This window comes from Adiantum capillus-veneris, chromosome 3 (genome assembly GCF_014529385.1).
Source record: "Adiantum capillus-veneris isolate H3 chromosome 3, ASM1452938v2, whole genome shotgun sequence".
In the NCBI taxonomy this organism is placed as follows: domain Eukaryota; kingdom Viridiplantae; phylum Streptophyta; class Polypodiopsida; order Polypodiales; family Pteridaceae; genus Adiantum; species Adiantum capillus-veneris.
The window spans coordinates 46418542-46446194 of record NC_140933.1 but is presented as its reverse complement, the minus strand read 5'-3'; the positions used below and the strand labels follow the sequence as shown (position 1 = coordinate 46446194).

Below are 27653 nucleotides of genomic sequence, written 5' to 3'. Positions count from 1 at the left end.
TTCGAGACTTCCGAGATGGCCTCCAAGGTCATAGCTATGAGTCTACTGGCCATCCGAGGATCACGCGCCCACTTTTGACAGTGGCGACATGGTTTTGACCCGACTTCGGATGTGCTAGTAGAGGAGGTAGACATCCCCATCTCAGTCTGCTTTTCGGGTTTACGGAGGGAGTACCTTCCACTTCTCTCCAGGATTGGCTCCGCCATTGGGACTGTCCTGGAGACACCTCGTACGGCAACATCAGTGGCTGCCAAGGCGGCTGGCATCCCTTCAGTTCGAGTTTTGGTCAGAGATACCCACACGCTCCCGAAGGTCATCCTTCTGCCTCGGGTGAGTGGGGGGTGGTTTAGACAGAGTGTGGAGTACTCGGGTCTCCCGAACCAGTGCTTCATTTGCAGACAGATGGGCCACCTAGCGAAGGCTTGTCCACGGAGGAGACCTCGACCCGCACCTCAGCCTCAGTCCTAGCCTGCCAAGGCTGGGCCGTAGCCACAGCCAACGACCTGGGGCTCCAGCGGAGGAGGGGTGGCAACAGGCCCGTGGCCGTCGACGCCAGGGGCCACAGCGACAGCCTGGCACTCAGAGTGGCCCTCAGGTGCCTACTCAGTAGCAGTGGGTTCCCACGGGGAACCGCTTTGGTCCTCTTGAGCAGGAGGAGCCCCCTATGCCAGCCTCCACCTCCGCTTCACCCTCGCCAGCCGTCCCACCATCCGATTTCCCCTCCTCCTCCTCATCCCCTCCCCCACCCTCTGCTCCCGCCCACTCCCCACCTCGCCCCCCTGTCTCTGTTCGCCCCACCCCGCTTCTCTTCTCCTCCGCCCCCCCCTAGCTCCTTCTCCCGCTCCTCCTGTTTCAGTACCACAGTCGACTCGAGAGACTGGTCCCTCGCCGGCGGCTAGGAGATCTCTTGGCAGCACCTTTGCCACGAGTCGCCTAGCGAGAGAGGGTCAGCCCTTCTTGCGGCCCCCTCTGCAGATTCAGACATCTTCCCTTGCAGCTATCCCTCGTGGTCTGACGAGCATTGATCTCTGACGCCGCTGGGATTTCTTCGATTACGGGTTTACTCGCTTTCTCGGCGATTCCGCAGCAGACCACGAGGCAGCTTGCTTCAGGGTCCATGCTTTGTTCCTCGTCGCTAGGGGGACAGAGGCCTTGGACTGAGTAGTTGGTTTCTCCTTCCCCCTCTGTGGTAGGACCGAGACAGAGTGGTCCCTCGAGTCAGTGGTTCGATGGTTGCATACACAGGTTCTCGAGTTCTCTCACCACATGGGAGAACTTGGCGTTACAGATTTGCTGCAGACTTTGTGGCCACTGGCCAAGTTTGCGGTGACACCCCCAGACTCAGTAGGATGTAGGCACATTGTGGTGTACTTTTTTGCTGATACGCAGTGTTTGCCTTGCTATGTATACATTCATGAGGACTCCTGGACAGAGGAGGTTGCTTTACGCACGGCTCGCTCTGCTCTTGCTTGGACCAGGCACTCACTGCAGTCTCGCCTATCTAGAGGACGCTCGGATGCGGATTACTCCCCATCCAAGCCAGCCTCGAAGATAGTCCGTCTTGCTGCTGCGACAGCATCTGTTCTCTCTCGCTCCCCATGAGGATCGTCTTGTGGAACGTGCAGGGACTAGGTGGGCCCCAGTTTCAGCGACAGCGGGGCCGATTGCGTCAAGAGCTTCAGCGTTGCCTTGTGGGAGGAGAGATTGATCTCCTTATGTTTCAGGAGCACCATTTGTCTGAGAGCCGCATTCGGCGATGTGGTCAGATTTTGCATGGACCTGGAGGCATCCAAGGAGGGGTATGTATGACTATTGCGGACTCATTGCAGCAGGCCATTGTGGGCAGAGGGATTATTGTGCCAGGCAGGGCTCAGTGGATTACTATGCAGGTTCAGGGTGGCCTTGTGGGCTTCCTGAACATCTATGCGCCCAATGTGGTGAGTGCTCGTGCAAAGTTTTGGTCACATATTGTTGAGTCTTTGCCACAGGTTGACCATTGGTGTGTAGGAGGGGACTTCAACATGTTGGAGGACCCTTCTGACAGGATCGGAGGCAGCCATGCTATTGTGCATGGAGTCGAGTTAGCAGCTTGGGAGAGGTTGTGTATGACTTTGAGGGTCTCGGATACATGGCAGCATTCTGGCTTTGTGAGGCCTCCAGAGAGTCTTGCCTTCTCTAGATCGGACCGCAGAGTGGGAGGAGTGAATCTATCGTGCATAGATCGCTTCTACACTAGTGACCACTTCAGTGACTTGGGGGGATCAATGGGCATCCTGGCAGGGACATCCTTCTTGGACCATGCACCAGTGATCCTCACAGTGGCAGACAGGCAGAGGAGTGGGAGCATGATGCTTCGCATCCCAGAGCGGGTCTTGTTGGACTCAACACTCAAAGAGAGGGTAGAGGCTCTCTAGACAGAGGGCATGGACAGCTAGGCTCCACCTGCAGACAGAGTGGCCTTAGGCCTAGCTCAGCTTAGCCACTTTTTTCCCCAGGAGTCTCTGGCTCGACGGGCTGCAGCGAGAGAGGAGGAGCAGCGTCTCAGACGAGGCATTGCTTCACTACAGAGGATGTAGGAGCAGCATCCAGACAGTCCATGGTTGGAGGAGCTGCTACAACAGGCTCGACAGGAGCTTGCTTGCAGAGAGGAGAGGCGCCATGAGTTTGCCTTTCACCGACAGGCATCTCAGTGGACTCAGGTGGGTGACAGAGTGATAGGTGCTTTCTTTGAGACAGTGGGACCTCGGCACTCGCATGCCAAGGTCAATCAGTTGAGGAGACCCGATGGGTCAGTTGTTTGTGAGCCCGAGGATATGCGTGCAGTTGCTACTGACTTTTACCGTGAGTTACTGTCGGCTGAGCCTCAGTCAGAGAGACAGGATGCATGCAGGGAGCAGGTTTGGGCACAGATGCCTTGTCTTGTGACTGAGGAGATGCGCCAGAGGCTAGAGATACCTCTTCAACGTGAGAAGCTGCACACGGCGCTTAGGGCCCTCCCTCGTGGTAGCTGTCCAGGTGAGGATGGGCTGACTCCCAGTTTTTTCTTGGAGTACTGGGACGTGCTTGGCCCAGATCTTTGTAGTGGCTTTTGAGTACATTCTGCACACAGGAGTGATGCCGGATAGCATGAGTGAGGGCCTGATTTACCTCATTCCAAAGGAGGGTGGCTCCTTGGATGAGATTCGATAGTGGCGCCCCATCACCATCCTCAACTCAGCCTACAAAATTCTTGCCAAGGCTCTAAGTTTGAGGATTCAGCCACTTTTGGAGAGCCTTATACATGGGACTCAGACAGGTTTCGTCAAGGAACGCAATATCACTTTCTGGGAGGCTTCTGCCCTGGCACGACTCCGTGAGGAGGACCTTGTGATTCTTCTTCTCGATTTTGAGAAGGCATACGACAGAGTTGAGTGGGACTTTCTAGAGGGCACACTACGCAGGATGGGCTTCTCAGATGCTTGGATCAGAGGGGTGTCAGCTTTGTACAGACAGGCTCACAGTCAGGTGCTTTTGGCAGGAGGTAGAGGTGAGCGCTTCATGCTCACACGATCGGTTAGACAGGGTTGTCCTCTTGCCCCCTTTCTCTTTTTGTTCTATGCTGAGGCGATGAGCAGATTTTTGGTGTCACAGCATGTTGGTCTGAGGGGCTTAGCACTCCCTATACGGGGAGATGAGCTTCTGGACACTGAGTTTGCCGACAACTCAGCCTTGTACTTAGAGGGCCAGTAGGCCAATTTACACAGATGTGAGCAGGCTTTGGAGACCTTCTGCTGTGCATCGGGCGCATTGATCAACTGGAGAAAGACAGTGGCTTTCTCGGTTGGCAGTGCTCCTGTGCCAGATTGGATGCCAGGAGAGGGTTTCAGGTGGATTCCTCCAGGGACTGCAGTTCGGTACTTTGGTTGTCAGGTTGGTTTGGACTTGTCCCCCGAGCAGCAGATTGCTCCTCTTCTCCTTTCCATCAGGAGAAAGCTGTTACATTGGAGCTCAGCACGACTTTCGGTGGCTGGCAGAGTAGTAGTTGCCAACCAGGTGTTGTTGGCGACTATGTGGTACATCTCTTCTTGCTGGATCTTCTCGAGTTCTTGTATCAGCCAGGTAGAGAGGCTGATCAGGAACTTCCTTTGGTCAGGTCGCGACACTCAGATTGCCCGAGCCAAGGTGGCTTGGTCGGTCATCACACTTCCTTGTTCTCAGGGAGGGCTTGGGATCATTGATCCAGCACAGCAGAGCAAAGCCCTTCTTGGGAAGTTCGTCGTCAGAGGACTTCTTCCAGGCGAGGAGCCCTGGAAGGAGTTCTTGCTGCAGAGGCTTCGTGCCAGGGTGCCTCAGTCAGGAGGCCCTTGGCAACCTTCGACCAGATGGATCTTTATAGAGTTGCGCCGAGTTGGTTTGAGCAGGAGACTGGAGGACCGATTCGCTGTGAGTTTGCTTCGATCTTGGGAGCTCTTACGGCGTGGCCTAGAGCAGAGACAGCCGACGTGCACGGAGGAGCGCCTACGGCAGCCCCTCGTCTGGAACCCCATGGTTAGCACTCAGAGAGGCCACTTGGTTGGGAGTTGGCCTCATGTTTCTTGGGGTCCCATGGCAGCAGGTCCAACGCGCTCTCTAGGTGACTGGCTAGCGTTCACAGGTTTGTCAGAGGAGGTGCAGGCTGTCCAGCTACAGGGCATGAGAGGGGTGCATAGCATGTGTCAGGACATCTCAGAGTCAGTTCCAGTTGAGTGGCTCACGCCTCTCGAGCCAGTAGCACCCCGGTGGATGGGAGCCTTCACACGACTGGAGGTTCTCATTTCAGTCAGGGCTTGCTCAGAGACTGTCCCAGCCCTGTTCTTCGAGCTTCAGGGTGAGGGACGATTACAGCGAGTTTCAGTAGAGGCCCCGCAGGTAGCAGAGTGCTGTTTCCAGAGGATCCGAGTTGTGGGCATCTGTGGGAGGACTTGCGTCATCGACCCTGACCCAGCAGCTCTTGAGACAGGACACTGGAGGCTATGGGCTTGGGAGTGCTGTCCACTGGCACGAGTACAGTGGGATCCTGGTGAGTGGCTATGGAGGGACCCCTTCTCTTCTCCAGACCGCCCAGGAGTCCCCTTTTTTCAGTACACTGTTCGACTTGGACGTCATATACTTGCAGCATAGAGAGAGGCCCGCCCCGCTGCAACACGTCATTGGCAGGAGGAGGGCCTCACAGTAGAGTTCTTTGCAGCTTTTTGGCAGAGGCTGTTGGACTCCATACAGCCGAGGCGCGTCACTTTGTTCCAGTGGCTGGTTGCACACAGAGCCACAGCAGTAGGAAGCTGGCTTGTGCATAGTGGTCTCTCGGCCGCATGTGCAGCCTGTGACTAGTTGGTGGAGAGTCGGCGTCACTGTCTTTGGGACTGTCCTTCGGCCCAACAGGTGTGGCTACAAGTTCTTCGGCTGATGCCTTCCTTCTCCACGGCTCGACAGTACACTTGGGGGGTAGCGGCTTGGTCCACCCTCACGGGCCCGACACTTCAGTTTGAGCTATCTTCCACCAGCAGAATGATAGTGATGCAGGGGGGGCGACCTACACTCCAGCCTGCTACAGATCTTACTCCACAGGAGTGGTGGAGTGAGAGAGAGGAGTGTTGGGAGCTCATCAGCGGCCCAGCTCTCTGGTTCATCTGGCGGGCCTGCTGTTTCCGCATCTTTGAGGCTCGCCCTGTGCCACCAGCAGAGACTGTTCGTGACTTTTGGCTAGAGCTGATCCATACTCTCAGAGGACAGCTTGAGGGACTATGGGGCAGCTCTGACCGCATGCGGGAGCGCCGCGAGGCTTTCCTTCGACTCTGGCGCCCTGGGCCTTTCTACACCATTGTCCAGGGGGTGCCTAGATGGCACTACGGTCCACCTGTGTGGCTCTTCCCTCCTCCCTTCTCTTGATTTAGCCTCATTGTATATATGCTGTTTTTTCATTGGGAGAGTCTCCCCATCATGCTTGTTGTAGCCCTCTCCTGCAGAGGTGGATGTAGCCCTATGGGCAGTTTTCATTAACTAATAGAAGGATCTTTTTCTTGGAAAAAAAAAAAAACTCGAAGAGTGACAAGGTGATCAATAGTGCTATGATGCTTTCGAAAACCTGCTTGGCCAAGCGCACGTTTGCCATTCTTTTCAGCCCATTCACTTATCTTTATCTCCATGATAGATCCAAATAACTTTGCACCAACCATTATAGTGTGATAGTTGTTCACATTGTTTACATCTTCTCCTTTGTGCAAAGGTTTGATCCAATTTGCACTCCCATGCCATACTGAAGTGCAAGGTTAAACATATCGCATATCCAATATCGCGTTTTCTTGCTTGTCCAATTAATCATTTCAGCCTTGACACCTTGAAGGTCGCCTGCCTTGCGAGTAGGAAGTTTCTCAAGCGCACGGCATACATCTTCAATGGTAAAGAAGGGAGACATAAACGGAAGGGAGCTACAACACTCCATCTTATCAACATTGGGTTGCTCATAGAGGTTCTTGCAATGCATATACATATCCTCAAGAGTCAAGTCACCAAAGCTCTCAACGCGCTTGCCTTTTAGATTTTGCCAAAACTTGCCACATGCATGTGCTTTCTCTTGCGCTAAAAGAAGTTGTTTTTTGACTTCCCACCTTCTCCTCTTCTTTTGAACAAGTGCTTTGTATGTGTGTGAACATTCCAAGTAAACTTCCCTTGTCTTTGATTGCATCCAATCTTAGCAAGTGTTTTCGGGCTTGACTACATTATTCCAGCGTAACCGCGAAACGTTTCAAGGCCGAAATGTTTCACCCTGAAACGCGGCGTTTCACCACGAAACGTTTTAGTCCAAAATGAGAGCATGGTGAAACGTGAGACCGAAACGTGCGTTTAGCGACTTTGAAACCAAAACTTGGTAACTTGTTGTGAGTGAAACGGCTTGTGTTTCACTTGGTGAACGAAACGTTTCAAGGCCCGAAACGTTTCACCTGTCTTGACCTGTCGAAACGCGTTTCATGGTGACGTTGCTACATTCCATGTCAAACCATTTCTTCTGGGTGCTACCCTTCTTAGACCTTTTGCAAGACATGTGTTTCACCGAAAAGCATTCCTTCGCACAAGAGCAAATTACTTCTTTGAAAACTTTCCTCTTGCATCTTAATGTTAGGCTCTCTTGATGCTCTATCATGCTTAACATTTGGTCCATCATCTCAGGATATATAATTGCTCGTTTGAAGTCTAAACGTAGGTACAAATGATTCACATCATGATTGGAGGCTACATGCTCGCGTCGTTTACCACCCTTGAGGTCAATATATAACATCCTATGATCTGATTCCGGATTCCGTTCACCAAGTGTAAAGCTTTGTATGCATTCTAGAGTGGCTTCCGAGAACAACATATAGTTAATCACGCTATCACCATTGTGCTTTCTACATGTAAAGTCATTGGTGCCTTGCCATAGAGATACACCATTTGCAATGAGCATTCCGGTACTATTGCACATATGTAGAAGTGACTTTCCATAGTGATCCAGTTCTTTTGCATCATTAGAACTTCGATTATACATGTACGAGTCATCCATTCTTCTTGAGACATTCGGCATGTCGACTTGTTGTGTGTCGTGTTGTAACATATTTGTGCGAGCATTCATGTCTCCAAAAACAATGACTTAACCTTGATCCTTGTAATGAGCAATGTCTTCCTCTAGTTCAACAAAGGGTTGATCTCTATCCATATTCAAGCGAGCATAAAAATTGGAGTCATAGTGAGGAATGTAGCAACCAGCTACAAACATGACTTGACCATTTGGTGGGCTGATTTTTAGCCATAAGTAGCGTTTATACTTATCTTCTTTGACAATGGAAACATCTTTCAAGCCCTTTTTGGTCATACATGCTACACCTCCTTTGTCTCTTCGTTGCTTTGCATTTTTGGTCCACATCAAAGAATGCACATCGTATTTGTCAAATCCAAGAATTCGTTACGCATCATGTTCCCATGTTTCGACAAGAAGTATCACATCGGAGTCATTGGTAAGCTCATCAATGCCAATTCCCGCATTCCATAGATACCCATTACAATTCCAAAAGCTTATTCGCAAGCGTGAGTTGGTCTCATATATCATGTGTCCCTATTTGTTGGGTGGACTTGCATCCTCCTCAAGTGGCTTTTCTTCTTGAGATGATACCTTAACCTTCTTGCTTCTTTCCTCATATGCTTTGCGACGCACATTTTGTTGCATAAGAGTGCGATTTTCATATACATTACAACCCGTTCCTTTGAGGTAGATCCAACCATTGTCAAGGATGATCTTTCTCTTTACCTCATCAGCCATGGTACATACAATAGGTCTTTCTCCCGAGCGAGGGACTCCTTGTTTTCCAACTCTATGTGCACCATAAGCCATGATTCTTGACATGCCAAAGTGTGTAGCAAAAATCTCTTCAATAGCAACCGCAAGAGATTGGGGTGTTTCCATGCTTTCCTCCTTGATTCCACGAATGACAATGTTCTTTGAGCGTTTTTGTCGTTCTTGCAATTCTTGAGTGTCCACATTCTCTACATTCTTTGCTTGGACAACGGCTTGCGTGATAGGAGATTTAGAAACCACATTATCCTTACATATATCAGCCCATGATTTGGATGCATTTCTCATCTCACATACATCATGTCGTATTGTATCTATCGTTTCCTCTTTTAATACATGAGCACTCTCAACTTTGCTCAAGCGCTCTTTCAATACATTCATGTCAACAAGAGAGTGTTTACATTCTTGAACTTTATTCTCAAGATGCATCAAGCGTGTTGTTTGCATTTCAAGAATCTTCTTGAGGTGCTCATTCTCCACAACGAAAACTCTTAAAGTGCCATTCTCCATTGCAAGTGCGCGCAACTCTTCACCTTGCTTGTTGACGGTTTCTTGTAACGAGATCAAGTAAGCCATGATCATTGCTTCCGTTGTTGTAGACGATGTGGTTGGATTAGCATCCAAATTCCTTTGAGATTTTGCATCATTCGCGATGGCGAGTGTGGCTTTTCCACCCTTGCGAGTTTTGTCTGACATTGCCTTCAAGTCGGCAACAAAAACAAAAGGTTTTGACAGTTATTTCAGTTTTGAGATGCTGTTACAGCAAAGCCTTCCATTACACAGAAAAATTCTATCTTTACATCAATGCGTAGAGGGCTTCATGCTTTTCGATTGAGGCTATAGATCACCTAAATCGGAGTTCGGATGAGCAAGTTATGGTCAAAAGAGTGAACTGCTGTCTACTAGGTCAAAAAACGGCTGAGAGAGAGAGAGAGAGAGAGAGAGAGAGAGAGAGAGAGAGAGAGAGAGAGAGAGAGAGAGAGAGAGAGAGAGAGAGAGAGAGAGAGAGATGAAATGAAATGTTATATTAACGTCTTCAAGAGGCCAAAATGACCTATGAGACCAAAAAGTTACAATTGGTGAATCTGATACCATGTCTGAGTACGAAAATTACAAAGTTACAAAGAACTAACACTAAGACACTAAAACCCTTTGGGGGGGGGGGGGGGGGTTTGCGGGTTCAAATGGGATCTCTCATCGGTCGTTGTCGGATCTCATCGACCTCCTCCATGGTTAGTACTCTGGTTGGGCGTCTTGCATGTCGAGCTAGAGTGATCTGTATCTTCTGTTGCAGCCTTCGTCGGTAGTGGGAGACCTCCCTAGGTCGTGGACGTCTGGATCTGCCAAGCTCAGTGGCTCGGTCAAGCAGTGTACCTCTAGTATGAGTAGGTTCTGAGATTTGCTGTAATGACTGCTCCGTTGGCTCTCCCCTGGCTAGTGTAAAGAAATCTATGATTCGTCTCTGAGGCTATCTTTCCCCTGATGTCCTCAGCAAGCTCTCCCTAAGTCTACGCAGCTCTAGCAGGAACAATCTGAGACACCTCTGATCCTTGTATCTCATGACTCTAGAAAAAGGTCCGAACCCTTTTCTGAACAGGCAGTGGAAGCGGCCGCGTATTTCATAGTATGTCGGACATTGACATGTGTAGTGCAGCTCTGTCTCTGCCTCTAAGTTACATAGGTGATATATCCTGGCTTTTGCCGGCACCCTTCGAAATCGGCCAGTCTCGATCTGAAGCTGATGTGAGGATGTGCGTATCTGTCCAATAGCGCATCTTATCCCATGAAATAAGTGTGTATCCATGTATGCAGGCCTAGTTACAAAGCCGTCTTCCGTGAGTTGGAGAAGATGTTCTCTATAGAAGGCCATCTTCGTGCCCAACTCCTGTGTCGGCTGTATCCATGTGCTCTTGGTATTTAGCTGAGAGAGAGAGAGAGAGAGAGAGAGAGAGAGAGAGAGAGAGAGAGAGAGAGAGAGAGAGAGAGAGAGAGAGAGAGAGAGAGAGAGAGAAATGAAATGTTATATTAACGTCTTCAAAAGGCCAAAATGACCTATGAGACCAAAAAGTTACAGTTGGTGAATCTGATACCATGTCTGAGTACGGAAATTACAAAGTTACAAAAAACTAACACTAAGACCCTAAGGAGAAAGGAAAATGGGGGGGGGGTTTTGTGGGTTCAGATGAAATTTCTCATCGGTCGCTGTCGGATCTCATCGACCTCCTCCATGGTTAGTACTCTGGTGGGTTGTCTTGTATGTCGAGCTAGAGTGATCTATATTTTCTGTTGCAGCCTTCGTCGGTAGTGGGAGACCCCCCGGGCCCCGAGGTCGTGGACATCTGGATCTGCCAAGTTCCGTGGCTCGATCAAGCAGTGTACCTCTAGTATGAGTAGGCTCTGAGATTTGCTGTAATGATTGCTCCGTTGGCTCTCCTCTGGCTGGTGTAAAGAAATCTGTGATTCGTCTTTGAGACTGTCTTTCCTATGATGTTCTCAGCAAGAGAGAGAGAGAGAGAGAGAGAGAGAGAGAGAGAGAGAGAGAGAGAGAGAGAGAGAGAGAGAGAGAGAGAGAGAGAGAGAGAGAGAGAGAGAGAGATTAACGTCATGTCGAGGCCAAAGATGACCTATAGGACAAATCAGAATACATCCTTGGTTACAGTGTCTTCCATCATAGCAAAATGAAAATAAAATAAAACTACCTCAGTAGCTCAGAGCTCCATGGTCATGAGCTTACCATTACAACATGTATTACCCATGCTTTCTACATATAAAGAAAAGAAAGATGTGCAATCAGGTTTCTTTAGTTTCCTGTGCTTGAGGTGATTTGTTGACAAAGTCTCTAATGATGGCTCTTCCTTCTCTATAGACTACCCACTTCCCCTTTTTCCTTGCTTCTCTTACTTTTTCTAGTTCTCCTGATGTGTTCTTTAAGTGGGTAGGTGTCAGCTCATCTGATATCCAAACGGATGTACCTTTTAATGACCTCGTCTGCTTCATGACTGCTGTCTTTTCTTTCATATCATAGTAGAAAACCTTTGCCTGTTTCCGGGACCACTCGAGACAATCGTTTAGTCAGTGTATCTGTCTCTACAGTGTATCCAGATTCATCTTGTTCATCTTCATGCCTTTGCGTGTCCCACCCATCGGGAAGACCTCCAATTCGAATATGTCTTTCTATGCTTTGTACTCTCTCTTTTTCTTTAATAATAGACAAAACTTCATGAGAAAAGCTTTGTGGAGTTACCTTAGTTGTAGATTGGTCTTCTTCAACCTTTGGTGGGAGTTCTTCCATTGTTGTTTGCTTTGTTGTCAATTCTTGTACTTTTGTTTGAAGGTTTGCTATGTGTTCCTCTTTCTTTTGTAGCTCTTGGAGAGAGAGAGAGAGAGAGAGAGAGAGAGAGAGAGAGAGAGAGAGAGAGAGAGATGGTTATTTGCAGGCTTTGGCAGTTACTACATTGGGCGGTGATGATATGGGTCAAAGGCTGGACAATCTGACTGATACGGACACTAAAAGGTTCTACTTTCAGGTGGTGTACTTACGCATTGTGTTTTATTTTCAAACTAAATTTTTGCTAGGTATTTGATGGAGTTCATCATCCTGCTAAGCACTTTTTGATTTGGATGGTATGTCTAGTGTATGAAAACGGTCGTGTTGTTGCCCATTATTATTTTTAAGTGGGGTGTTGTTCTTGATCTTGCTTGTCAAAGTGGTTAATGTAAGTGAGCGTGTCGGAAAACTGGTCGATGGGGTTTTGTGGGGAGGGTAATGGATTGACCTTTCTTGTCCTTTGGGATGAACTCGAAGATTAAGTACCTAATGGGAAGTTCCTATTGCATTGTTGTACTGTATTATGTACTCCCCTGGAATTTCACTTGTCACTCTCAAGTCTAGTATCAAAATCTCAAGCATGTTCTAGCCATAGCATTTCCCCCCGTAATTGTACAGAAACTACAACAAAGGGTTTTTCTAGGAAGACTTCATTATGTTATTCAGAAATGGTTCACCTTAGAGAAGGATAAGGCTTTCCCAATTGAAGTAATCCTTTGTGGTAATTTGATAACTGAAGTTGAGTACGTGCATTTGGTCTAACATGAGGGCACCCTGAGTTAGTTAATGGCACACTCGTTGAACAACCTGCTCATCATAGGAGTTATCATTTCAATCAATTACACTTCAGTGGGGCATAAATTGTCACCATTGGCCTCATCCGAAATCCCCTGCAGAATGGCAGTTGTTTATAACCCATGCTCTCCCATACAAGGCATGGATTATTCTTACTCAGTCCGCCCAGGATTTTGATTGCACACTCAATTAAAATGTTTACCAATGACAGTTATCAGCCTTCAGGGTCTGCCCATCTGTCATAGACTAAAGGCTTAGTGCAGAACAAGTAAACCACTCAGACCCCAGCCATTTAAACACTTCAAGTTCTCTTTGCTGGATTCTTTGCAATGATATTTTGAGATTTCTTGGTTGTTTTTCTTTATATAGGTGTCTTGGGAACAAAAGTAAACCAATGGCATGCACAATTCTGTTACATCACACATTCACACAATTTGAGCAAGGGAAGTGTTAGCCTATTTTAGCTATGCAATTGTCAGTCAGATTTCTCTAGAATTGTTAACACTAGTTCTATAATCGGACACTCAAATGTCTTGAGACACTAAAGTGTCATGTTTTTCTAGCAATTATTTGGTGAATCTAGAAAAAAGCTTAATAGGTCACCTTCATATCTTAGGTCAGCTATGAGGTGAAGAACATAGCCAAATTTTACTTTTACCAAAATTAATACCAAATTAAGATTATAATGATAAGTTTTAAGATGAAAAAATCATAGAAATTTAGTGCAGTCTTAACAAAAATCTCATAAATTGAACATAACTTCTCATCAAAATAAGATTTTGCTTAAATTTCAAGGTGTATGGATAGGAAAAAAATGTATTATAACAAGAAATTGAGCTTCATAAGTTAGTTATGGGATTAGATTTTTGTTATAATCAAAAGACCAAAATCTTGAAATTGCTGAGAAAGAGGAAAATTTTGGTCTTTCATGGCCTCTTTCATTAACATGATGAGGTTATGGGACAAAACCTAAGATGTATAATGTATCTATAGGTCAATACCCATCAACTAAGCATTTTTCAAGGATTCAAACTCACAGGCATCTTGTAATTTAAGCTCATTTAAAAAAAATTGTAGTGCGTAATTTCTTGCAGAAAAACATTGCTATGAAAAACTAATGAAACTGTGTATATAAATCCCCTAATTGTGTCCATATGAGGTATTTGTATACAAACAAGTGAGAGGAACGGAAAAATCCAAAAGTGGACTTTATTTTAAGGCTTAATTTTTTATAAATGAAAAATCATTATTACAACATGCACAGTTTTTTGGATATGCCAGAAATCACCAAGTGTGGCTTGCTTGCATAACCATTAAAAATTATCACCTTATGTAATGGAGTCATAGATCTAGTATATATGCATCATACGACATTGTAAATTTAGATGAACTAAATGTCTTTTGTGATCGTTAATTGAATTTGTAAACGCTGCATATTTGACCCACATAACTTTCTATATTTAATTCTAGCCACAAAGGATTTTTTTCTCATATGACAATTGCAAAAATATCAAACACATATATAAGTAGCTACCACGGATTATTGCATGCACCCTAATCATTTTTTTCTTAGGCTAGAGTACGAGTTTTAATGAAACATTGAATGCTGTTTTGCGTAGGTTCTTTTCATGAGTGTAGTTACTACTGAGAATATGATCAAAAGTGAGGGATTATAATTTCTATGAGTACTTTGAATAACATTTTATAAGTTTGCAAAAGCATTTCTTGAGATGTGGTCTAGATCTCATGTACCATTTTATTTAAATTCGTGAAAAAAGGACACTAAAGTGTCCTTTTTGGTACCAAACTAGTGTTAAGAATAAAGCTCTTCGGGACCATGGCGTGTGTGAGTGGCTTTAAAATTTTATCTTCTTGTAAGGTTTCTTTCAGTCATAAGAATTGCAAACGTTATGTTCCAACACATTGCTATATTTTGGATGCTATTTCTTAAATTGCAAGACTTTTGATCCCAATGTGGAAAAATGCAGTACAGCTTTCCACCCTCTTCAGTGGGTGAGGCTGGACGAGTCGGAGCACCCAGTCGAAGAGAGATCGGTCATGGAGTGCTCGCTGAAAAAGCATTGGAATATGCTTTGCCCTCTGAGGAAGTTTTTCCATACACAATACGGTTGGAAAGTACGATTACTGAAAGTAATGGATCATCCAGGTTTGCTCTGAAGCCATCATGTACTGCAGAATTCTGAAAGCAGATTTATACCATTTTTCCTTCCCTTGTCGTAAAATGATTTGGGCATCTCATTCTTTTTTGCTTCTAACTGCTTTGAAACCTTTGGCTTGGTATTTGACAGCATGGCGTCAGTATGTGGAGGCTGTCTAGCAATGCTGGATGCTGGCATTCCTCTTAAGCATTCTATAGCTGGTGTTGCCATGGGTCTAATCTTAAATTCTAGTGAATCTGGAGGAGACGATGAACCAGTGATTTTGAGCGACATTATTGGAGCAGAGGATGCCTTGGGAGATATGGATTTTAAGGTGGGTCATTGTGACTTTCTTCACGTCAACCAAGCTTCATTCACATTTGCTTTAGCTATCATATAAGATGAAAGCCTTAATATTAGATGAAAACATTGTATCTTAAACCCTATTGAGTTTAGTTCTAGAAACATTTTGAGGGGTATTGTTCATGGCATTACTGCTTAACTAAATGGGATTTTAACTGCAGTTATGTAAGCAAGTCTTCTTTAACCATTTCCTAGGACTTTCCCTGTTTCACACTCTAACCTTGGGTATAAATATATTTTCATCCGCAGTTACTCAGTTTCCTGCATCTGACTATCCTAGGTGTATTAAGAACATCTTCATTGCTAGTTTTTTTTCCCTTCACACGAGAGCATTGTCTTTCTTTGATGATTTAGTGCTGTTTGTTTCTTCGAAAGTGAAGTTGTTTATGTGATATATAAATGTGGCAAGAATTGGCTGTCAGTAGAGCAATCTTGTGGTGCTTCGAGTTTTTAATAACCGCCAGCTTTGCATTCCATCAGAATGTATTTGTTTTATGTGGCATGTCACAGTTTAATTACTGTTATTAAATTCATGCACGCAGATAAGCTGATCAAACTGTTTGGTACTGTTCCTTATTGCTGTGCTCTGTTTGAAAACTAGATAGCTGGAAGTGAAAATGGAATTACAGCTTTTCAAATGGACATAAAGGTTGGTGCTCCTTTGCATGAGTTCATTTTGTAGAAATGAAATGCTTTATCTTTTCTGCTATATGATTGGTAAAGTGCCCTACCAGGTCGAAGGTGTGGACCTAAAAGTACTCGAAATGGCCCTACTTCAAGCAAGGGATGGGAGGCGTCATATTCTTGGTATTGGTTAATTTTTAAATACATGTTCAAAGTCCGTTTCTCAGCAAATGTTAGGGGAAGTCCCTGAGCTCTGTTGACGATGTCACTGTTGCTACCCCTCTAGCCGCACACATGTTTGATTTATCAGGTGAGAAGGCAACAGGAAAAATGTCTTTGATGAGTATCCAGCTGAACCCTTGCTCACATCGAGAGTGCACCCTAGATGCATTTATGGCTGTTTTTAGGGGTGGATGGCAAGGGTTGAGGGCTGGCCAAGAGATTGTCAGAAACATGTATGAACATTTGAATTTTCTTCTGATGTATAAGATCAACATAAATTGAACAACTAAAGACCTCAAGCCTAAGAGTTTGAACAGCTGATCTTGAGCATTTGGGTTATGAAACTGACGAATATACATTGTGAGTGTCTTTTGGACATTCAAGAGTTTCGAGTCTCAAGTCTTGATCTCCACAGTTTGCAAGTACTAAAGTGGTTAACTGTGTGCTATTTTCCAAGTGCAGGTGGCCTTAAGCCTGGGGTTTTCGCAAGGGTGAGCTCATCCTTCTAGAGAAGGTGGAGCAACTACCCTTTTTGGGGGCAGATGGTTGAGGGGTCCTATAGTAGGTGAGCGGACATGCAGAATCAGCCTACTTGCCTGTGTGCTTAGTGCCACTAATGCCTAACTAAATCATGACTTCTTGTACGCCGCTGAAGTGAAAAGTTTGCCAAGGCTACTCAGTGAGTCTTTGTCAATGGTTGTGTATGTTAGCTTGGTAGATGCCACCTCAACAATGACGATTGTACATAATACCACCTTTGACAGAGGGCAGTGCGAGAGTTTGCGAAAGTATTGCTGCTGGAGCTGTCGGCAGGCATACATGGTTTGGGTCGTGTTTGCCTCTTGCCCTCGAGTTTGGGTCTTTTGCTGGGTTTGTCAGCTAGAGGGTAGTGTCATGGCTATCATTTTCTCTTGTCCTTGGATCTTAATCTTGTCTTGGAGGGGGAGTGTATGGACTTGGTCTTCATAAAGGTGTCATGTGTATGGGGTGTGTGGGAGATTGAAGTTCAAAAACTAGGGATGCATTCATAGTGTTAATTGCGGAACTCAATACTGTTAATTAGAGACTCAAAACACTAATGAAAATCGGCCACGATGATGACAAAAAACATGGCTTGATTAATGCATAGCTTATCACAAGGTTCTTGTACAAGATGTGTAGAGATGGAGCCTTTCATAGGGAACTTGGGGTAGCTAGGGTTTCCCTTGACTGAGGAATGCTTTACCCACTAATGGAGAGATGATTAGGGGCTGAAATTCACAAATCCTACAAGTGGCTATAGGTAGATAGAAACAATATGACTGCATGTGGCAAAGGGTGCACACCTCATGGGGTATACACATGAACATCCATGGACAATCTAAAGAGGATACACACAGAAGGAACGAAGAGGTTTCATCCCAAGAAACCTCCCTAGAAACAGCATGACAGGACAAGAAGATAATATCATGACAATGGCTCATCAGAGACATGTCTCCTAGAGAGACTGCTACATGCCTCCTCTCAAATCATGGACCACTCGACAACATGGCTATCCACAATAACATAACTACTTTGACAACAATGAAGAGCAAGCAGCAACAACAAGCGACCGGAGAACACAAAAAATACAATGTCATTGTTTGCCTCGTAAGTGAAATGGGTATAAAATTCTTGGCCTTTTTCTACCACATGAATCTTTCCTTTGCCTATGGAGTCTCTCCCTTTGTCGTTGTGAAAGCATCTGGATGGCGGATGCTTTGTCTTGTGACAATGATGGCCAAGGTTCTTGGTAATGCAATGCTTTGCATAGTGACTTAGCTTGCCACATTCATGGCGCATGATGGCCAGGGTTCTTGGTAACGCAATGCTTTGCATAGTGACCTAGTTTGCCACATTCATGGTGCATCCTCCCCTTGGAAGAGACAACATAGGCTCCAATGATGGAGACCTCTTCTTCATCATTGCATGTAGGAGTCCTAGAAGGTTGATACCTTGGTTGTCTTCTTTTTGTTCTTTGAGGACCTTCTCTTCTTGTTGCAAAATTTTGATGACATTCTCAAGTTGCGCAACACTGCAATGGGCTCCTTCTCCATAAGGACATTGTGACTAGTTGGTCAAAGTCCTTGTTGTCTTCATGAGACTTGAGCAATAGAGCAGCCTTGTCATCTTCTTCCACAATGCAGTCCAATTAGGTCAGCCTATTGACAAGATTAGACACATCTCCTCGTTGTAACATCTAAGCCAAAGAGACATGTTCAAAGAAGTTTTGGAATTTCTAGCTTTGACCCCAAAAAGCTATAACAAGGCTAGGCATATTTTCTCCTTCTTGCAACAACAAGCCAAAGCAAGACATTTTCAAAGAAATCTTGATCCACAACAATGAGGATGATTCCAAAAGCTTGTTCATCTCTTTGCTGAAATTGTGCTTGGGCATGGGTTTAACAATACCTTTGTCCAATTGATGAACAAAGTTATCATCCACAGTAGTGAGGGTGATCCAAGTGCTTGCTCATATCTTTGGTGAAAAGTTTATTTATTGCAAAGGGTACAAGCCGCACTTTGTGTGCGCTCTCGCACACAAAGTTATCATCCACACTAGTGAGGGTGATTCCAAGTGCTTGCTTATGTCTTTGGTGAAAATTTTATTTATTGCAAAGGGTACAAGCCGCACTTTGTGCGCGCGCGTGTGTGTGTGTAGGGCCCACAGATAGATAAATCAAATTGATTTACAAAAAAAAAAGTGTGTGTGTGTGTGTGATGAAAGTGTGGCATGCTAAGCTACCTCTCAAGGAGCAATTGTTTATGTGGAGATGTATTGTTGGGGTTCTCTCCACTGGCAAATTACTGCGCTCTAGGAGATTGGCCTCTTCACGATGCGTTCGCTGTGGTGCAGGCGTTGAGAATATATCACATCTTCTGTGGTCCTTTTCTTGTACACGACAGTTTGTGGATAACATCTCTTCAGCTCTTCGCTCGCGTTTCCCTGGATCACGATTTGGTAAATTTTTTTTGGATCTTTGGAGTGCTTCCGCCTTTGCTTCGGCCGTATGCATACTTTTTCGGCTGGGTTAGATTTTGGGTACTATGGACATTGTGGAAAGCACGGAATTCCCTCATGTTTTAGCAGATTCAAGTGGAATATGTTTCTTTCTTCAAGATATCTCTTAGACAGTCTATTCAAGTTGCCTATGACTTGGATGAGCTCCCTATTAGCCATTACCAGCTCTACTTTGACTGTTTCTGAATTACAGCTTGTAATACTTTCTATGGGTTTTGCTCGCTTTGAGGTTTCCCATTTGTAATTCAATCTGGCATTACAAAAAATGTGTGTGTGTGTGTGTGTATGTGACGACCTGCACGTTCGTTCACCTGCGCGTCCTCTCCAACGTGCGTGCTCGTTCGTGCTGCACGACCTACAGGCTCTGTGCGTCTTGCACGTTCTGACCTCCTGCGTGACCTGCGCCCTGTACCGTCGACGCGTTCTGTATAGCAGTCAGCCCTCAGTGCAACAGTCAGCCTTGAGCGAGGCTAGCCCTCTCAGCGTGGCTTGTTCAGTTCTTGTCCCTGGCCAATGGGTGCATGGTCATCATCGAAATCACCCCAGAATCAATACGAAGTGTGGTCTGCTAGAATATACAATGTGAACTTGTACTGACTCATGGAAGGGGTAGTGTTAGTCTGATGTACGCTCACTTTGGATTCATGTACTTACTTTTGTGATCTCTATACAGAGCTACAGGTTACTAAAATCCACATTTCTTTGTAGTGCTTATTTATCTATGCGTTTGCTCTTTGGGTAGGATATTGTTGGTATATGTTTGAATTTTTGTGTGTTTAAGCATCGAAAAGCCATGGGAAGTGGCCACTTTTGAGATCAAAACTTGTTTGTATGAGGACTTTGAGGAGGTCCGGAAAGGGTCTGGCACCTGTTCTCGAAGTGCATATCAGGGGCAAGAACTCATGGACTTGGTTGCGCAGTATGCTATGAATGCAGTCCTCTTATTTTTCCTGGGGAAAATGCCTATTGAGTAGGGTCGATGTTCTCCTCAAAACGCGAGGCTGTCCGTGGTGTTTATTTTGGTTCTAGTGGATTTGTTGGCGGATACTGAAGCTATAAATCTATTGCCGGAGATGTCTCCACTCTTCTTTAGCACGCAGACGACTCATGTAGTGTCGTGGGCAGTGACAAAGGATTATCAAAGTCTTATCCGCCACAAATGTCCGGTGTGGGTGGAAATAGTGGACTTACCTCACACGTGGAGACACTTTTTACGATTGTTGGTTGCACAGCTTGGAAAGGTTATCTGTCCTCCGAAATTGGATGTGAACACCAAAAGGTTTTGCATTCTATGGGATACTGGCAAACTTATCTCAGAAGGCATTTGGTGCACATGCATTCTGAATGCCCTGAACCCGTTTTGGAGCCCCCTCCTTTAGCAGTTCCGTCATCTGCTCCTGTGCGTATGGGCAAACCTATCGGTGAGGCTAAGCAACATGGAGGCTCAATTGTCAATATAGCTCCCAATGTGGAAAAAGGGAAAGCCAAGCCTCCCCAGTCTGTAGTTCCTGGTAATGGCAATGTTGTGAAGGGTAAGAATGTGGGGTCCAATGATTCTAGCGCTTGGGAGGTGTCTAAAAAGACGGTGAAGATTTTCACTCCACCCTCCTCTTGTAACTATGTTCCACTTAATGCTAATAAGAATGCATCGTTCAAGCAACTTCATGTAATGATAATCGCAGGTTGATTGACTCATGGGAAAAAGCAATGCATTTTTGATGTACTCATTGGTGAGGCTTCCACCTCGCATGTAAATTTTGTCGAAATTTTTTCTGCACTAAATCAAATGATTGGCTCTAGCATAGGTGTGGTGGAAGAAGATGTGCACATCGGCGCGTCTACCTAATTCCTTATATTCTTTTGCCACTTGTACATATAATCATTAGATGCATCTCGTACAATGTGTGTGGGTTATGTAATCTTGATAAATGGTGGCTAACCTAGCACTATGGAAATACATGTAGGGCAGATATAGCTGTTTTGCAAGAATGCAATCAGCTCGAGTTTGCTGGTTAGTGTTCCTATTTTGCAGGTTATTGAATTGCGTATGTTGGCTTCCATGGTTACTTGGGAGTTTCGATGATGGTTCGGCATGAGCTTCAACCAGCTTTTGTGAGTACTCAGTAATGACCCATGCAATCATTGGATGATTGTGCAATGTTTGTTGAATGGTCAGATGTATGAAATTGGAGGCATCTATGCATATACAGCCTTTGGGCAACCGGCCACCTTATGACGAGACATCTCTTCTTATCCATGGACCTCCAATGCACTCCTTTGTGGTGATTTTAACAATATTCTTGATATGCATGATAGCACCACAGGCAATTTACACATGTTGCTTGTGGAGAGACAAGCATCTTCTCGCTCTTGCACAGATGCTTGATTTATGACGTTATTTGTATCCCGATATCTCGGGATTTACTTTTCAACATGTTGCTCATTACTCATATCGCGCACGGTTGGATAGATGGTATGTACTCAACCCACAACGGTACGATGATTTTGTATGCGATATGAGAATGGAGTACACTTTGTAGCTATTGGATCATAACCCTGCTTTATTGAGTTTGTACTTTGGGCAATCTCTTTGTGATATACCTTTTTCTCGAAAGCGTCTTCTGTATATTAACAATGCTTATCTTACTCATGAGACGTTTCGAGATATGATTTCTGGACTTATTCCCACCTTGCTTGCTCACATGCATCTTGATCTTGATGTTGCTTGGTTTTGCCTTATTATGTGGGTGCAATGTGCTATTCAGGATTATGGTATACAATACATGCATCGGACTCTTTGTCTAGTTCATACATGTTCGTTTGTTGTTCATCATTCAATTCTTTCAAATAGATCGAGTAAACAAAAAGACTGGATTTCATTAATTTTGAAATGGCCGAAGCCGATACAATAGGGACGGACTCGCCCTTCAATTTCACATTAAGTACAATTTTCTTGCCCTTCTATTTTGTCAAAGTCACTTTCTTTGCTCGATAGTCGACCACGACATTGTTCTTATGGTACCAAGGGATTCTCAAGAGGACGTCACACCCTTCCAAAGGCATGATGTAAAAGTCCTCGTGACCTAAATACCCTTGACAATGCAAACGAAGTTTGCCAACGACAGACGTAATGGCTACATCCTGTCCGGGAGCGGCTAGAACTGCCTCTGCCGGTGCGAGCCGCGCCGCCAATTCAGGTAAAATGAAGTTGGCCTTGGCTTCTCCATCAAAAATGATAAGAGCTTTTTGATCTTTCACTTTGCCCGATGCGCAACAAAATTGTGTACTTTTATCAATCTTGCTTGGGTCGGTTCCGATGCAATCAGGTACCAGTCCTACTTTCATCTTGCGTTTTCTGCCACGTTCTTCGGCTGCTCTAGAACTCTGTGGCGTGTCTTCAGTCTGTCCTCGTTGTGCCTTTTTGGGGCACTTTGCAGAGATGTGCCCTTGTTTATCGCAACCAAAACACTTCCTCTCTCTGAGATACTTTTCCTCTCTCTAAGAGTCAATCGGGGTCGTGTATCTTTCTTTTCCTGGGGATTCTTTTTCTTTCTATTTTCATTGTTGGAGGTCTGTCAGGTCCTCTTAGTCAAAATTTTATCAGTGGGGTAAGTCATATTCCTTGAATGTATCGAGAATCCCCGTTTGGCATGTCCCATTAGTAGTTGTATAGACTCAGACTTTTGTTCAAGGTAGTAATCTTGGATCTCTGGAGGGAGTCCGCAGCAAAATCGCTGAATCTATTCTTTAAAGGTGACCACCTTAAACGAAGAGGTTGGTCGAAAAGAATCTCAAAACCTCTCGCAATATGCGTCCAAAGAATCACCCTTGGTCATCCGAAGATGGTTCCTAGTGGTTCTTACATCTCCTTGGTACTCTTGAGTCAACCAAGAAGAAATAAAGAGCCGTTTGAACTTTAACCACTTGATCGGGGCTTCTTTCCTCAGAAGAAGAGTGGACCACCATGTTCGAGCGTTTCCCTTCAAAAATGATGCAGCCCTCGTGATCTTGGAGTGCTCTGAGTAATGTCCTCCAGAGAAAGTTATGTCAAACTACTAAATGAAAGCCAAAGCCCTCGGAGCATCTCGGAATCTAGAAAAGGATTCAAATTTTATTGCTCTTATCTTCAAGGAAATTGTAGTGGTTGGCTCTGTAAAAGTGCTACTTCTTCGCATAAAACATGTGATTGTCGGATTTCAAACTGTCAGAGGATGACTCTTCTGTAGAACTATGAGAAATTGGTCTGAATCTGATCTTCTTAGCCTTTTTCTTGTTCTTTTTAAAGCTTTGCTTTTTGCTTCTCTTCTTGCCTTTTTTGTCCTCCTCACCCGAGTTAGAAGAGGAAGAGCTAGAAGAATTGTCAGAAGAAGATGAAGAAGAACTGGGTAGTCCTTCAAAACGCACACGCTTCTTCTGCTTTCTTGCACATGCAAAAGAAGATTGATGGCCCAAGTAACCGGGGTAGTTAGTCCCTTGCTTGCGCTTCTTCAATTGCTTCTTCGATTGCTTCTTCGTGTCCAAAAGCTGACTAATCTGGGTCTGGACCACCTCTTGAAGTTCTTCTTCAGTGAACATCCTCGGAGTAGGAGGTTTCTTGATTGCCGGATTGATTGGTGGTTCGGTGGCTTTCTGCCTCTGAGTATACACTTCAGCCATGGACTGCTGGGTGAAAATTTTGCAAATGGGGGATCTTTAGCAAGCTGAAGCATCTGCTTTGTGCACTTGTCAACTTGTTGTCGACGTTGCATCTCCAAAAGTTCATACTGTGTAAGCCGAGGTGGCCCGTACTCATCTTCTGCTAAGTCGCTTGAGTTGCCTTATCACCTCCTCCTGTCTGAGTGGTTGCAGAAGAGGTCGATATTGATTTTTTTCGGAATCCATAGGTGTCGCGAGAAAAGGGATCGGATTTTCGGTAGAAGAGAAATCGGTCGTGCTTTGATACCACTGTAACAAACTTGGACACCCCAAGTCTAGATTCTGTCGCGACACAATAGAGATTCACTTCAAAAACACTTCACAATTTCAAGAGTCGACATGGCTTGGCGTAGTTCCGTGCCAAGAGAGATTGGCCCCAAAGACTGGCGCCCCTTTCGGTATTTCGTCTATATCAATCTTTGAGCAAAGTACAACTTCCCGCAGGCGCTCGCTTTTAGACTCCGCGTCCAGATGCTCTGAGAAGTGACCCCCTTGGGACACCTAAAAAGATTACAAGGGGTGCTAAAAACAGAGCCCCAAAAGCGTTAAACTCAAAAGGAATAGAGTCCCAAAAGCATCTGGTCAAAAATCTGCTAGTAAAAGCAGCAGCGCAGATTGCAGAATTTCATACAGATGCCACGTCAGCATGTCAACGTAGAAAGCGGAAATCGGTACTGTGCCACGTCAGCAAGTTAGCACGAATTGCGGAATTCTGTACTGGAGCCACGTGGCACTCTGTCACGTCAGCCTTTCGGTACAGTTCTACCACGTCAGCATAGAGGCTGCCACGTCATCAGTTTGTGACAGTTTCGCTGGCGATGCTTGCTTGGAGTTCTCCTAGTGGGCTCTTTTCTCAATGCACGCCATATCTGCTCCTCGTTGTGTCCATTGCTCGAGTGCGGAAGAGAGTGTTAGTCGCTTGATTTGAGATTGTTGCATTACTAGAAGTTTCTTTCGCTGCATAGCCGCATGTATGCAGCTCGGTTTCCCCTCTATGGTCTTCCACAAATGTTTTGGGCTTTTGGCGTTCTCCCACCTTCCTTGTAGCGTTTTGTGGTCTGCTTTTTATGTGGGTCAGAGTTTGGGTTAATTGACCCTGTGGCGTCAACATAACAGCCGCATGTTCCTTCGCTTTGATGCAGATCCCTTTCAATTTCTCAAGCTTTCCCTTAGGCAGTCTTTATGTTTTGCCTGGGAAGTTGGTGATATTACCTCAGAGATGCATCAGCTTTCCTATGAATTCTTTTAGCCCTATTTCACAGATGAACACTTCTGTGTTCGCGCTTTTGTATATGATCCTTTCTGTGAGTTTTCTTTGCTTGAGGTTTCCCACTTGTAAATCAATCCCAAAGATTTACACAAAAAAAGTGTGCGCGCAGGCGCGCGCGCGCGTGTGTGTGTGTGTGTGTGAGAGAGAGAGAGAGAGAGAGAGAGAGAGAGAGAGAGAGAGAGAGAGAGAGAGAGAGAGAGAGATGTTTATTTTCAGGAGAAATGGCCAAATGTGTCCCAGCACCTGCCATGAAGCTTTCCAAATATGCTCCATTAATAGAATGCTTTAAGGTTTCTGCACTGATTTTTTGCATAAATACAAGGCTGCTCTATGTTTTATTAGGTTTTGGTAGTCTTCTATAATCATTCAAAACCTGCAAAAGGTTAGGTGTTGTGACACTTTTTTGGTATTCTCCTTGCAATTTTGGGTGGTTAGGTGGAGCCAGAAAAGATTAATAGTGTTATAGGCAGCGGAGGAAAGACAGTGCGGTCCATTATTGAACAATCTGGAGTTGATTCCATTGATTTGGAAGATGATGGTTTGGTGAGGATCGGTTGATTATGTTCTGCAATGGTGGGATAATTGCTATTTCATTTGCCTGATTATTTTGTATCTGTAGGTCCGCATCCTTTCAAAGTCTGTTAAAAGCTTGGAGAGTGCAAAGTCAAAAATTCTTGGCCTGACCATGGATCCCGTGGTCGGCGCAGTGTACAGGCATGTTCGCTATGTGATTCTTATATTGCCTTTCGAATGTCAAATAAATCCAACTGTAGTGCCACTATTGAAGAATTTTTTGTTTGAAATGATTAAGATGAACTCTCTAGTGTTCTTAGCTCATATGTGCTCCATTTTCTATGTTTTGTGAACAGGGACTGCCCAGTAAAATCAATCGTGTCATTTGGTTGTTTCCTAGAGATTATACCCGGGCGTGAGGTAAGATACTTCTTGACTGAGTAGTTTTTTTTGCATTAACAATCATCAGTAAAACGCTTGGATGTAATTAGGCAAGATCATTTGGGCTTATTTTTAGAGTTGACTTGATTGTGGACAGGGCGTAAAGCTTGTAAAGAAAAGAATGGCTGTTTCTGAAAGTGAGCTTTATAGCACAATATTGGATTGAAAAGCTCATTAGCAGAAATGACCAAGGCAAAAACACGATTTGAAATATTTACATCAATCTAAATGGCTGAAAAAAGTTTGAAATCTTATGATAGACTGGCTTATAATGATTATCTAAGCCAAAACAATCTTTAGCAGCAGCGAAGAAAATAGAATTGCCAGCCACATCGACAATGTTATTGACCGTGTTCATCCGAAGAAAGAAACTGGAAAAATCTCACTCCAATTCGAACCTTTCAAAGGGAAAATTTACCATCAAGCCAATTTTGAGATGCCACCAGACAATAGGTTGAACTGTCTATGCAAGGATGACACCTTGATAGAACCTCAGACTTTACCAAACATCACATCTTAAAATGACTTTACCAAACATCACATCTTAAAATGACTTTACCAAACATCACATCTTAAAATGAAGTATGCCAATTGTGAAAAGTAGATGACTGCAAAGGTAGTACACACAGAAGCTAACATTTGGATTGGAGGCTGCTTTTGTGTTGTGAATTCTACAACAATATAGCCTTCATGGCTAAAACATGAGTTTGTGTAGTCGAGATATTTAGCCCTCCATTATGTGTTGGAGTACATAGCTTTTCCATGGCTAAAAGAGGCAAAAAACTTATTATGCTTACGTTGTCCAGAAAATATCCTCAAGTCAATCTGACTAAGTGGACATGCACAATTTCTTATCCTACTTGCGAAGGCCAGGTTGGAAGCTTCTTATAATTTCACTTTGTTACGTACATGCTGAAGCACTTATTCTACTTGCTGAAAAGAGCCGATTGTCCAAGCCCGAGGAAACTCAATCTATGTCCACCGTGAAGCTGTAAGTCCAGGTGCCCAAACTGTTACTGCATACATCATGGCAAGGGTAACTAAGGTGTTACCTATCTGTGGTTCTCCTTGAGGTGTGGATGGTGGCAGCGGCACTCTAGCATTGCTAATGCAGCATACCCTCTAGTGAGCCTGTTTTTGGCTGTGCTCGCCATGGAGAAACAGACTGGTGGCAGTGAAAGTAATCCCCAAGGTATACATATGTGTGTGCTCTCTGTATTGTTTTAATTATACGCAGACTATTTTTAGTGTGCTGTACAGAATTTGATGCATCAAATTCTTGGGGGGTCCTGATCCGTAATAATTTTTGTACCCGGTCGAGTCCGACGTACGTAAAAACTATGGCTCTATTTATGTCCACTGGTGTACAATTTTGCTTGGCACCCATAATTGTGGCTCCATACATCAATACGGGCGTCACTAGAGTGTCAAAAAGCCGCCCCTTTGTTCAGAGCTCCTAAAAGTGTGGTCGGTGGTATTGTCTCTCTGACATGGCCAATGCATCCTATCCTCATGTTAGCTTGGCCCGAGCTGCTAATCTCATAGTTAATTGTGCAGCAGCTGCAAGAAAAGTGACCCCAAGGTGTACATCTGAAGTGACCACCTGTATGTGACCACCTGCAAGAATTATGTAGCTTGGCTCCGGCCAAGTCAATGTAGTTCTACATGAAGATTGTAAAAGTCGAGAAAAAGACATTATAGCTCACACGTGCCCAATGGGTGGAGATGATTGTAATTAACCAATCCTTTGCTCGTAAAAAAGGTACCTTGCACATCCATTCAATCAATTTCTTTACCTTTGGACCAAAACATAACAAGGTGCAGCTCATGCATTGTCATAGTGCACTATCTTATGAATAGAGTAG

The 27653-nt window shown here is 44.8% G+C and overlaps 1 protein-coding gene across 1 annotated transcript in view; it reads left to right on the top strand.

Annotated features, from left to right (window-relative positions):
* LOC147460855 (putative polyribonucleotide nucleotidyltransferase 1, chloroplastic) overlaps nt 1–27653 on the top strand; it is a 98610-nt gene that overhangs the window by 59256 nt on the left and 11701 nt on the right. The window contains exons 13-21 of the mRNA XM_086508542.1: nt 11776–11865; nt 14450–14628; nt 14771–14954; nt 15585–15632; nt 15718–15790; nt 25051–25124; nt 25270–25377; nt 25454–25548; nt 25704–25767. Of these exons, the coding sequence (XP_086364668.1) occupies nt 11776–11865; nt 14450–14628; nt 14771–14954; nt 15585–15632; nt 15718–15790; nt 25051–25124; nt 25270–25377; nt 25454–25548; nt 25704–25767 (915 nt within the window). The remainder of the gene's footprint in view (nt 1–11775; nt 11866–14449; nt 14629–14770; nt 14955–15584; nt 15633–15717; nt 15791–25050; nt 25125–25269; nt 25378–25453; nt 25549–25703; nt 25768–27653) is intronic.